At 39.0% G+C, this 12,860-nt stretch overlaps 1 protein-coding gene across 3 annotated transcripts; it reads right to left on the bottom strand.

Moving 5' to 3' along the window:
- Positions 1-532: 532 nt before the first annotated feature.
- Positions 533-12,146, bottom strand: ublcp1 (ubiquitin-like domain containing CTD phosphatase 1). Of its 3 annotated transcripts, none has more exons than XM_085420942.1 (11): positions 12,006-12,146; positions 11,397-11,483; positions 10,920-11,011; positions 10,547-10,632; positions 10,336-10,451; positions 10,101-10,199; positions 9,696-9,733; positions 9,419-9,517; positions 6,066-6,182; positions 5,829-5,956; positions 533-2,030 (listed from the first exon to the last, which is right to left on the bottom strand). In XM_085420942.1, the coding sequence occupies exons 3-11, from the start codon at positions 10,989-10,991 to the stop codon at positions 2,003-2,005; spliced, it is 783 nt and encodes a 260-aa protein (XP_085277068.1). In that variant the 5' UTR covers positions 10,992-11,011; positions 11,397-11,483; positions 12,006-12,146; the 3' UTR covers positions 533-2,002. The 3 variants fall into 3 exon arrangements, with proteins under 3 accessions (XP_085277068.1, XP_085277066.1, XP_085277067.1); XM_085420940.1 differs by having other exon boundaries at positions 11,397-11,664; positions 12,006-12,143; XM_085420941.1 differs by having other exon boundaries at positions 11,397-11,617; positions 12,006-12,143.
- Positions 12,147-12,860: the final 714 nt, after the last annotated feature.

Here is a 12,860-nt window from a genome sequence, read left to right as displayed (position 1 = left end):
GTGGCTCAAGAGTTGGGAGTTTGCCTTGTAATCGGAAGGTTGCCGCTTCGAGCCCCGGCTTGGACAGTCTCGGTCGTTGTGTCCTTGGGCAAGACACTTCACCCGTTACCTACTGGTGGTGGTCAGAGGGCCCGGTGGCGCCAGTGTCCTGCAGCCTCGCCTCTGTCAGTGCGCCCAGGGTGGCTGTGGCTACAATGTAGCTTGCCATCACCAGTGTGTGAATGTGTGTGTGAATGGGTGGATGACTGGATGTGTAAAGCGCTTTGGGGTCCTTATGGACTAGTAAAGCGCTATATAAATACAGGCCATTTACTATTTAAATGAAGGGGAGGCACTAGAAACCATGGTGTTTTGGGAGGTGCCATTATTGGCCAGGTCGTTAGTGTCTACGTTCTTTATTCAATGAATTATCTTTTATCTTTTATGGTGTTCGTGGTGTACAAGTTATGAACAGGAAGTAATGAAATGTTTCTAACTGTAAAAGATTAACTCGTTTTTAACTACCTCAGGAATGTAGAACAGTACAAGCAAGCGAGGTACAAAAAAAGGTTTATTTTCCTATTTACAGCCACAATTTTGTCGATGAAATGAAGAAAACACACAAAAAAGGCAGAGCTCAAGAAATGAAAAGAAACTGAATTTCCAGGGACTGCTTGACATATCATATAGCTTATGTTTCCAGAGCTTCAGCTTCATAAAATGAGGCCCACCTTAATAAGTAGTGAAATGTGTAAAAACCCACTTTAGTTACAAAAGAGAAAAAAACAAAACACACAATTAAAAAAATGTGCTATCCAGTTCTTGTATTCTCATCACCTTTAGTTGGTTCATTGACATTTGGATGTTCCAGAAACATTTCAATGAAGAGCTGTCACGATCTCACGAGCATCAACGAAATAAAACCTATGCTTTATGTCCGTTCGAGTGTTGCGTCCTGTGACGTAACAGAATCAGCATGCACAGAAAAACATGAATACGTTTCTGGACATGTATGCACATGAACATCCAGCCATGGAAGCCTGACTGTAATATGCATGTACAGAATGTAAATAACAAAAAACAGGCCTGTTTGTAGTGACCACCTACAGACACGTAACAAATGGTGTCACACTTGTTCACTAAAGCCACTGTTTTGATGAAATATTTTAGCTAGCCAGTTCTAAGACCAACAGATTTTGGTCTCTCAGTAGTTTTTAGAATTGCTGCATACGTCTGCATGTGCAGGCTGCTGTTATTTGTTTGACGCTCACAAAACTTCCAGACGTTCCAACTTTTCACTTCATTTATTACAAATCAAACAGACAATCCAAATACTACATAAAAAAACACGTTAAATTACCAGGATATCCTCGCATACTGAAAACACTTTCAATGGTTATGTAACTTCATTTTGCTTATTTGTTTCTTTTCGCTCTTTAGCTTTTTGCGGTCAGTCTCTTTGAAGGCAGGCTACTGACCTTAACTATAATGAAATTAGATTTGTATCTTCTCCTACTCACTTGGTACAGCAGAGAGGCTTGATAGAGTATTTTTTACTGGTAATCAACTTAACACATCTGCTACTATTCACCCATCTAAAATACCAAGCAGGTGTAAAAGATCTCGAATACTTTCAGGAAATAGTGGACCTCAGTTATCTATATTAAACCCTTGTTGACCACCATGAGTAAACAGGTGAGCTGGAGTCTGTGACATTAAATCAGTGTGGTCTCAAACAGGATTTTTTTTCCCACAATGCACCTTGCACACTGATAGTAACTGTAAACAATATTTGAACAAACAAATGTTCCAGACTAAGAGAAGGCAGAGAACATGCAGATATATAAACTGGGAAGCCCGTCTCAGTCCTGAGGTTTTGACCTTGTGTGTAATTGTAGGGTTAGTGTTGGACTTTTAGTGAGGTTTGGTATGAAGGACTTTATGTTTGTTCTTGTGTTTGACAAGCGGATGATGCATTGGTTGCATCCACTCCAAGTCTTTGCGCTGATAATATAGTCCCTCCTCAGTGGTGCTGCCTCTTAGATAGGTACCTGCAGAAACAAACAGGCACACATTCAGCGCATATTTTAAACACATTCAGTTGAGTTCATGTTGATTTGGGGAAATGTACAAATGACACTGGGACACAACATTAAAAATGAGTAACTACATAATGGAAGAACATTTAAAGCCTTTACCATGTACTAGAGATGGACTGATCCGATATTACGTATTGGTATCGGTCCGATACTGACCTAAATTACTGGATCGGATATCGGAGAAAAATAAAAAATGTAATCCGATCCGAAGTATCACAAAATCACCTCACAAAACGTGCTACTTGGCGTAACTCAGCTCGGCGCATCGGAGCAGTATCTGTCACGTGATAGAGCGGCTGTTGTCTGCGAGACCTGTTGGCGGTCTGTTGGAGCATTTGGAGCCTCGCTACATGCTTCCTAACCGTGGCATTTCATCTCAGCGAAAACTATCCCACAGAAGCAAAGCAAGTGTGTAAGTTCATCCCTGAATGTTTGCATAGTATTTCCACGTTACGCTTAACAACTGATGTATTGAGCCACAGCTGGACTGGCCATCGGAGTTCCATATTGAGGTGAAAAGGAAGCGATTTGTCCCGTACTTCAGCTAGAATTCAAAAATAGACACAAAGCTGGAGTTATTCTGTCTTTGCTGCACAGTTGCATCTACTTCTCTCATTCACTTCCCCTTCCTCTCCTGTTATTACTTCAAACATGAAACTGATCAATGATCAGCTGATCGGCTTTTCTGCCGCAAGTCCTGTCTTTCTTGTTTGTTTATCGCCCACTTTGCGCTACAAAGAGGAGACCAGTGGATAAACAACAGCAGCACGTTTAAGCGTGATAAGCTGTTGTTAGAATGTATTTAATATTAACTTTGTCGTATCAGCTGATGTTTGCTGGAGCCACAGCTGTAAAAGCTGCTGGTCATGATATCCGTTTGGATATGTGGTGAGAGGGAAACATGAAGATGAAACCAGGAGATGTCCTTACTGAATCATCAGAGCTGAACAGGTGATGGAAAAACAGGTTTACCTTTTAGGTGACATGAATGAGTTGAAGGGAAGTTATGAACTGTTTCTGAGAGACAAATAACACCAGGATCCTTTTCTAGGTAGCTGACGGCTGGTAACTGTGCAGGGGCGGGTCTAGCAAAGTTTTGTCGGGGGCCAGGTTGGGCATTAACAGGGAAAGGGGGCCACAAAGAAATACTTTTCTTTGTTATGTCCTTTAAAAACTTTGAATAAATAATTATCTGAATCTTACAACAAAAGTGGTCATCTGATTAAATGTATAGAAATCCATTATTGTATATAGTAACTAATAAGTCTAATATACACCCTAATAAGCTATAGTACTTTTTCCTTTGGGAAGGTACCATCTGTGCAGTCTGCAATTCTGTTGAAGAAAGATGTTGAATCTATTTAAATATTGTAGAAAAATAATTGATTTCTGTGCATTTGTTTTACACTTGCATTAAATTAAAGTTGATTACATCAATTAAGGGCGGGGGGCGGTTCCTGAATATTTTTGCTGGGAGTTGGCAACCCTATTAGTTAGGTTGCTTAATATTCCCACTAAGTTGACCACAACATATTACTCAAACGACTGGAGAACTGGGCAGGTCTTTCAGGAACTGTACTAAACTGGTTCAAAACATACTTAGAAAACAGGAAATACTTTGTATCAATAGGTAACTTCACATCTGAGCAGACAAGTATCACATGTGGAGTTCTCCAAGGTTCCATCTTGGCACCCCTTCTGTTTAACATTTACATGCTCCCACTGGCACAGATTATAAAGAACAACAAAATAAACTATCATAGCTATGCAGATGACACACAAATATATATCACAATGTTACCAGGAGACCGAGGCCCTGTACAGGCTCTTGGTAAATGCATTGAGGAAATTAATGACTGGGTTGTGCCACAATTTTCTCCAGCTAAATAAAAACAACTGAAGTAATAGTCTTTGGTGCCAAAGAAAAACAATTACAGGTCACCAGAGAACTTCAATCTATACACCTAAAAACCACAAACCAGGCGAGAAATTTGGGTGTAGTGATGGATGCAGACCTAAACTTAGAAAAACACATTAAGACAATAACAAAATCAGCTTACTATCACCTCAAGAATATTTCAAGGATAAAAGATCTGATGTCTCAACAGGACCTGGAAAAACTAGTCCATGCATTCCTCTTTAGTAGGCTGGATTACTGTAACAGCATCTTTACAGGTCTACCTAAAAAAATCAGTCAGACAACTACAGCTCATTCAGAACTCTGCTGCTCGAGTCCTCACTAAGACCAAAAAGTGGACCACATCAGTCCAGCTCTGAGGTCTTTACACTGGCTGCCTGTCCGTCAGAGGATAGACTTTAAAGTTCTGATGCTGGTCTATAAAGCTCTGAATGGTTTAGGACCAAAATACATCAGTGACCTCCTGACCCAGTATGAACCTTCCAGATCCCTCAGGTCATCTGGATCCGGTTTTTTATCAGTTCCCAGAGTCAGAACCAGACACGGAGAAGCTGCATTCAGCTTTTATGCTCCTTATATCTGGAACAAACTCCCAGAAAGCCTCAGATCAGCTGAAACACTCAGTTTATTTAAATCCAGGTTGAAGACTCACTTATTCTCAGCTGCATTTAAATGAAGCACCAAATCCGCACTTAAGCTTAGATTTCAAAACTTACATTTTAACTACTGATTTTATCTACTGTTCTGATTTTACCTGTTTTGATTTTTGATTTTATATACTGTTTTGTTTGTTCGTTTGTTTTAATCAATTTAAAATCATTGTTTTTGTTTCTAATGTCTCTGTAAAGCACTTTGAATCACCTTGTTGTTGAATTGTGCTATACAAAAAAACTTGCCTTGCCTTGCTTGCTTACTCTTTAAAATACCAGAATATGGAGGATGGTGTAGGTTTAAATTTATTAGATTGATCAGTGTTGCTGAACTATAAAATGTTTTGGGTTGAGTGTATTTTTTGCATACAGGTATAACAGAATAGCTTCAGTCTCTTGTTTTTTAAAACTTGAGTATGAACTTATACAAAATGCAGCAAGATATTTATATTAAAAAACAGTTTTATTGATTACAAAATACGCTATATCAGATTCATATCGGTATCGGCAGATATCCAAATCAAATTTATGATATCGGAATCGGTATCGGACATTAAAAAGTGGTGTTGTGCCATCTCTACCATGTACCATGTACAGCACAAACAAATTATATCATAAGTTGAACAGTCGATGAAATAACCAACCATGTACAGTCCTACGGCATCACAGATAACAAAAATAAAGCTAAGAATGGACACAACAAAGTGCAAAGGGGAAATTTGCACTGAGATCTCACCTTTTAACCTTTCCATCACAACTGTAAATAAGAAAGAGCTCAACACTGATCCCTGATGTAACTCTACCCCGACCCTAAACTCATCTGTAATTCCTACTGCACACCTCAACACTGTTTCACAAATTTCTTGCCACTGGTGAGTTCCTCATTGAGTACCACAGTTACTTTCTTTGCTTGGGATGCAAAAGTCTCCTTCTTACTTTAGATTGTGTTCATTTATCCCCAGAATTGGATGCATTTTTTAGGATGAATTTTATACTTTAAATAATCTGAAATCAAGTAAAATTTAAGTAAGATTCATGTGTGTGTTGGCATTAGATGTTATTTTTTAATATATCTAGTATTTTCTTGTAAATGGCTGTTCAGGTCTAGCAGGTGCTGTAGGTTTGAAGTATGCAACTACAACTATGCAAATGATACTGTTTAGCTTTTCAATGAGTGCGTACCTCTCCCAGTGTTTGTGGTTGAGTCCACTGAAGTCGTCAAGCTTGGCGATTTCTTTGAGGTATTGAGACAGTTTATACAGCTCTCTGTCCCGCTCCCTGTTGAGGTGGGCCTTCATGAAGGGTCGGATCTAACACAAATTCACAACAACAAATAAAGAGACAGCTTCATTAAGATCTGTAGTTTATTGTACCAAAAGAAGAGAAAAATGGTCAAGATAATTGTATGAACTAACCAACCTTAAGTCCATTCTGTGGGTTCATAAGAAAGTTTCTTCCAATGTCGTCAAACATAATGGTGTTCTTCCTGTTATAAAATTCTCCGTACTTCCCCCATATCACACCTAAGGGCTTCACCTGCGGAAGCCATAAAATAGATTAAATCAGTGCCATGATGTTTGCACAAAGCAGTAAATGTCCTCCACAAACATCATGAAAAAGAGGTATTCAAGCACATTTTGTCGTCACGGCGCGTGCAGTCACACCTAGAGTGCTAAATGACTTACCAGAATGTAAACAAACAAAAAAAACCCCAAACAACAACGATGTGATACATGTCACCTAGGACCATAAGCCAGAAACATTCCCGAGAATTTACATAGTTACTTAGCAAGCACGACGTGTATACAACTTTATCTAGTGACAAATCTCTGACAAAGAGATATCACCACTCTTATAAAATAAAATAATTTATATACTCAATAGCCTGCAGATAGGTGGAGAAAACAGAAACTTTTGCACATAGACCTGGGGCTAGATGTAGGGGTGATTATTTTAAATATGATTAGCATCCAGGAGGGTCTTTCAAATTTATCCTCACGACAAATCCATATTATATATGTGCTTCCCATTTGACACCCCAAGACTCACATATGTTTTCATGCACAGTAATCTTATTTAATGAAGTTATGAAAAATTATACCTTCATACTATGATTTACTTATCTTTTTTTCAGGCCCTTGAAGTACAGAGGGGTGGTTCTTTTTAATATTCAATTGTTCCAGCAGTTTTAAGCCAAATCATCTGAAGCGCACTACCAAAATCCTGCTTAGGTAAATGGTGAATGAAATGGGTTTTATATCGCGTGTGTGTGTATAACCTGCTCTGAGCATCAACATCGTGGCCTATATCATAGTCTGACAAACTAAGCTGGACAAGCTTAATGCCTAAGATGTCAAGTAATAGAGACAGGCATTGACTGTTTTATCTCGTCTGATGATTCACTGGAGAAAACAAAAAAAGTACATTCCAAAGAGCGTTATCACCACATGGTGTTTAGTTGAAACAAGTGACAGCATATCTATTTTTTTTACCACCAAACTCGTCTTCTATTCGTGATTTCTTTCTGCGTCAAAATTATTTGGACACTTTCTACTGTAACTGTGAAATAGAGAAACAGCATTTGCGTTCACATGTTCAAAAAATAATTTGTACAATGAAACAAATTAAGGTCCTGAAGATGTAAAATGTATTTTCCCTTTTACTCAGTTTACTAAACTAGAGGGGGGAAAAGCAATTTGCTGCGACACTCATGATCATCTATTGAATCATTCTCAGATATTGAGCTCTGAGAGAGTGCTCAAAGGCATCAACGGGAGCATCAGGCTAAGGACAGCCTGGACAGAATGAGAACAAATTTCCTGACCTGGTTTGATGTATTTTCCATTTTGGCTGTTTATTTCTGCAGCTCAAACTACTTTAAGCTATTTTTCATTATCTAAAATGTAACACATTTTAAGAAGGGTTTTTTAAAAATAATTTCTGTATCAAGTGTGGTGCATATCCTTTGTGAAAGCACCAATTATAAACCAGTGAAGGTTTCCAGATCCAAGGTTTCACATTGTTGACTCATCACATGGAATTTCCACCTGCAGTGACTTTATGACACCAGCTAAGATGACAGGGCATGTTGCTCATGACATCATTAAAGGGTGGAAGTTAGGCTACGTTCATACTGCAGGTCTTAATGCTCAATTCCGATTTTTTTGTCTGCTCGTTCACACTACAAATAAAATGCGACCAGTAAACGTGCTCTAGTGTGAACCCTCAAAGCGGCCCGCATGCGCAAAAGAAGACGTCACACACAACGCGCTGTTTAGACCCAGACCAAACAATATTGTTTGACTGATGGCCCTTAATATAAAGACTTCAGACTTTACGTTTCCCAATTTTTGCTTTAAGTTATTTTGTTATTTACATAATAATGTAAATATGGTAAATGGTAAATGGCCTATATTTATATAGCGCTTTACTAGTCCATAAGGACCCCAAAGCGCTTTACATATCCAGTCATCCACCCATTCACACACACATTCACACACTGGTGATGGCAAGCTACATTGTAGCCACAGCCACCCTGGGGCGCGCTGACAGAGGCGAGGCTGCCGGACACTGGCGCCACCGGGCCCTCTGACCACCACCAGTAGGCAACAGTTGAAGTGTCTTGCCCAAGGACACTTCACCTTGGGCAAGACACCTAATAATGATCCTTATTGCTGTTTTAGAGGAGCGGTGCTGCAAAGGATACTTGCAGATTTCTGTCAGAATCTGCAGATTATACAGTATAAATAAAATGTTCACGTTTCTCCAACGTTGTCTTCCCAACAGTTTCACTGACATCTACGCTGGATGGCCAGGAACCGTTTGCGATGTCTTATCGGGCGCTTCTCCGGCACTGATAATTGGCGTCTGTCTTGTGTCAGTGACGTAAAAGACGGATTTAATGCGACATGACCGTCCAAACAGCAGTCGCTTTCTAAAACATCGGATATGTATCGGATTCAGTACCACACATGAAAGTGACCCAGATCGGATTTGAAAATATCGGATTTGTGCCGTTCACACTGTCATAACATGATCGGATATGTGTCGCATAGGGTCAAAAAAATCAGATTTGATGCGCTTTCGCCTGCAGTGTGAACATAGCCTTAAACTTTCAAAACCAAACCTTTGTGCATGTTGTGTACATGTGTAGCTCTCTCTCTCTCACTCACTCCTTGAGTAAACAGAACCTCCTATTTAACATTTGGAGATTGCTACAATATGACTGTAGTGTGTGTGATTAGGTGAATGATGCTGTAGGAAAAAGCACTTTGAGTGGTCAGTTAGGGCAGAAAAACTCTGTATAAGTCCCAGTCCATTTAACATTTGACCATGAAACTGTCTGTCACAGTCATGTGATGCTTGCAGTTTACCCAAAATGCCTTTTTGAGGATCATCTGAAAATAGATACTACCAATACTAATGCGTGTTTCTGTTATTCAGTATGACAAACATTAAATTCTTGGAGATGTTCCCTCTGAAACTATGATATATTCTATAATATCAATGCTCAGATTTAGTTATAGAAATAATGCTGAACAAAAATTAGATTATGGCTTTAGATAATGACACTAAGATTGGATACAAATTTGATTTTCTTGCAGTGTTATGTTCAATGACCCATTAACTGCCAGAATGAATAACGCTTAAACCTAAAATAAATCCAAATATATTATAAATCATTTCTTCTTCTGTGAAAGATATGTCCAAAGCATTGATGTGTGACCACAACAGTGACACAGGCCAATATTTTAAACAGCAAGTGTACCAACCTCCACAACTCCTCTCTTTGGGGTGTGTACCGTAATCATGGCCCCACTGTCCAGCATGAACGTAATCTTGTAATTAGGGTTGTCTGTCACTCCCAGCTCCTACACACACACACACACACACACACACACACACACACACACACACACACAGTGGTGTTATCTTCTGATCAATCTACACTCATATAATGTATGCCAACTTGGTTAACACTGCCACCTTTTGGCAACAAAATGTACAGGATAATAAAAGAAATGGTAAAGAAATAAGAGAAGTACTTGCCTTCATTTTTGCATCAATCCATTTCATACTTGTAGCAGCTTAAAAGAGAAAACACATTATGTGTGTTAATTAGTAATGAATTAAATCATGAAAGAAAAAAATAACAATTAAACACAACACAATGTCTACACACACCCAAGCACAAGAGGCATCTCAGTGAGAGGACGCAGTTCTCCAAACACATACTGGACGTTTAATTGGGTATTTACCACAATTACAAAAATGGGCGAGCTCAGTCTGTTTTTTGGTTGGTTTTTTTGTTCTTCTTGGTGGATCAGATGCTCAATTTGGGCCAAAACATCAGGAATTAACTAGACAGACATACTTATACAAAAACCCCACACTCTAACACAAAAGCAATGAACCACTGCCACAGACAAGGGAAAGAGACGGACAGATACGTACACCAAATTACAATATCGTAGTCCTCATAGGCTGATGTCAGGAACTCGTGAAGGTAGGGTCTCATCAGCTCCTGACCCGTTTCTGCACATGACTTGTGATCTGAACACACACAGTATTATTGTATGGGTGTCCATGGTAAAACAAGCAGCTGATAAACAGACAGTAACTGCAAAGCCTCCTCTTTTGTTTCTTGCAAAGCATCTTATTAAAGAGACACATGATGATATCAACTCACCAAACAGTGTGTAGTCCACATCCAGAACCAGGAGCCTCTTGCCTTCTCTAGGAGGGTTTAGTTCCTCTACCTTGTACTCTTTGACTCTTCTAGCTATTTTTGCCAGGTTCTCCTCTCTGAAGACATAAAACAATATTTGTTTCTCAAATGCACCCACACATCCACACACAAAGACAGGTTTCCTTCAACAATTTCTAAAATTCTGACAGACCTGTTCTCCACTTCAATGACCTCCTCCTCAATGTCAAAATCATTGACAACGTCATCATTCTCTGGTGGAGGGGCTAAAACGTCTTCCTTCACGAAACAAAATATGTGCACGGTTAAAACTGTATCAGTCAGTACATTATACCCATAGCATATATCCCTCAAAAATGTCAACGGCTGTCAGATCTTCACCTAAACAACCATTTTCTGATCCATTAATCAAAGCTAGCTGATTCCAAAATCCTGACTAAACAGATTATTTACAAGTTACCCCTCACCTCTCTTGTCTAGTAAACCTGAACACTAGCCAGGCACACAGTCCTTCTATAATAGTTCCAGCCAGATATATATTTTTTTCATTTTCTCTATCCACCTACCAGACTCTCCTCTCTGGTACCCATCATCATGATCTTGGTATTAGGCTTCAACTTCAACGAGCCCAGCTTCATCTCATCCTCTGCTGGTTTACCTGAGGGCAAGATGAAAGGGAAAGGAACAGAAAATATATAGAGAGAGAAATTCTGAAAATCATATTAAGAGCATGCATAACTTTTATAAAATTATATATATAAAATAAAATAATTTATATACTCAATAGCCTGCAGATAGGTGGAGAAAACAGAAACTTTTGCACATAGACCTGGGGCTAGATGTAGGGGTGATTATTTTAAATATGATTAGCATCCAGGAGGGTCTTTTATGTAGACTGCACAATTAAATAAAAGCACAAGATGAAATGTCCTTTGGTCTCACACTTGGATTGGACTTCATATAGCATTATTTACACTAACTAGCGCAGAAATCAGAATCAGAATACTTCAAAAATCAGGTACTTATCATTGACATCATCTCACCTTTGACCTTGAGTCCCAGGAGTTTCTGTCTCTCTGGCAGGACCCCAGTCAAGGTCTTGATGGACTGTTTCAGGTCCAACACCGTGTCTTCCTCAGAAAGAGAACTGATGAAGTATTCCTGACCTCCCCACTTAATGATAACCGACACCGACATGACTCTTCGGTGCTCTTCACACACACATACACACGACTGCAGCTGAAGTCAGGTATGCACGCGCACCCTAAGCAAAAAATTTCCAGCAACAATAACAAACATGCACGCGCACACCTTGCAGAAAGGGAGAGACGGGCAAATTCAAAGGAAAGGTGTTAGGATGCCACCATGTAACTGGCTGGAGCTCGACTTAAAACAAACAAGAGCAGCTTGTGATAAAACAGAGAGCCAAACGGGACATTACTATTGTTAAGCAGGTGATGGTACGTCTGGCTATTTCAAGACACAACGGCCAAATGCCACCTAATCAGCTCAGACACTGTGTGACTGTCCCTGATGCTGATATTTATAGCACAAGGTTGCTAACACTGACTAGCAACGATGTAAACACGCCGGGTTTAACAGCCAGCTCGCGAACATTAACTGACTGAGCTCCGCGGTCTGCTCACTCTTACCTGGTAGCACAAACTAACATGTAATGCTTGGCACACACTGTCAAATTTCCTCATAAAGTTGAATGAATGAACTGAGTTGGCCGTTCAATTTCATTCAGCGGGAGCCTCACACACCGCTGCTCTCTTCCTGGCGTCACGAATCTTTCCGGTAGTGACGTAATTGAAAAAGGAGGCTTTGTTGCTATAGTGACTAAAGCCGTTACTTTAAAATACAATCCTTTGAATTGTGTGTATATATATATATATATATATATATATATATATATATATATATATATATATATATATATATATATGCCATAATAAATATTTCAGCTATATTTAAAATAAAACTGGACAATTAGAACTGTCCAGTATCTAATTGTCACGGTTCAATGACTGACCACTACCTTATGCTATGCATTATGTATCTTGATACAAGTCTAATTTCACAGCAGGAAACACATTATGATTTACCATGGTCTAGAATCAGAATCAGAAATTGTTTAGTTACAGATGCACCCTTAAAATATTTATATGAACTAGAGAAACCCCTTAAATAAGGTGTAAATATAATTAAGACAAAGGCAATCAAAGTGTCATATTAAATTAGAAATAAGTTTTAAAACATACTATGTACAATATAAATAAATGAAAGTGAAAATAGTCTATGTCCACGCAAGGATAAGGATACTAATAGTATTGGTTTGAGAAGTATGTACTTCTTAAACCAATATATAAATGCTTAATAGGAATGTTTGCTAACCCCTCCCAAAAACAGCAGTCTTTTTGACGAACAAAACACACCTTTGTTCTACTATAACTTGCCTGGCGAAAGGGGAATTTATGCTTATCCGCACTGCCGGGAGAATATCT

The sequence above is a fragment of the Rhamphochromis longiceps genome, linkage group LG10 (assembly GCF_057381845.1).
Source record: "Rhamphochromis longiceps isolate RC_006_pf linkage group LG10, R_longiceps_female_GT1.1, whole genome shotgun sequence".
NCBI classification, from domain to species: domain Eukaryota; kingdom Metazoa; phylum Chordata; class Actinopteri; order Cichliformes; family Cichlidae; genus Rhamphochromis; species Rhamphochromis longiceps.
The sequence above is the reverse complement of the archived record's forward strand: the minus strand, read 5'-3'. Positions and strand labels throughout refer to the sequence as shown.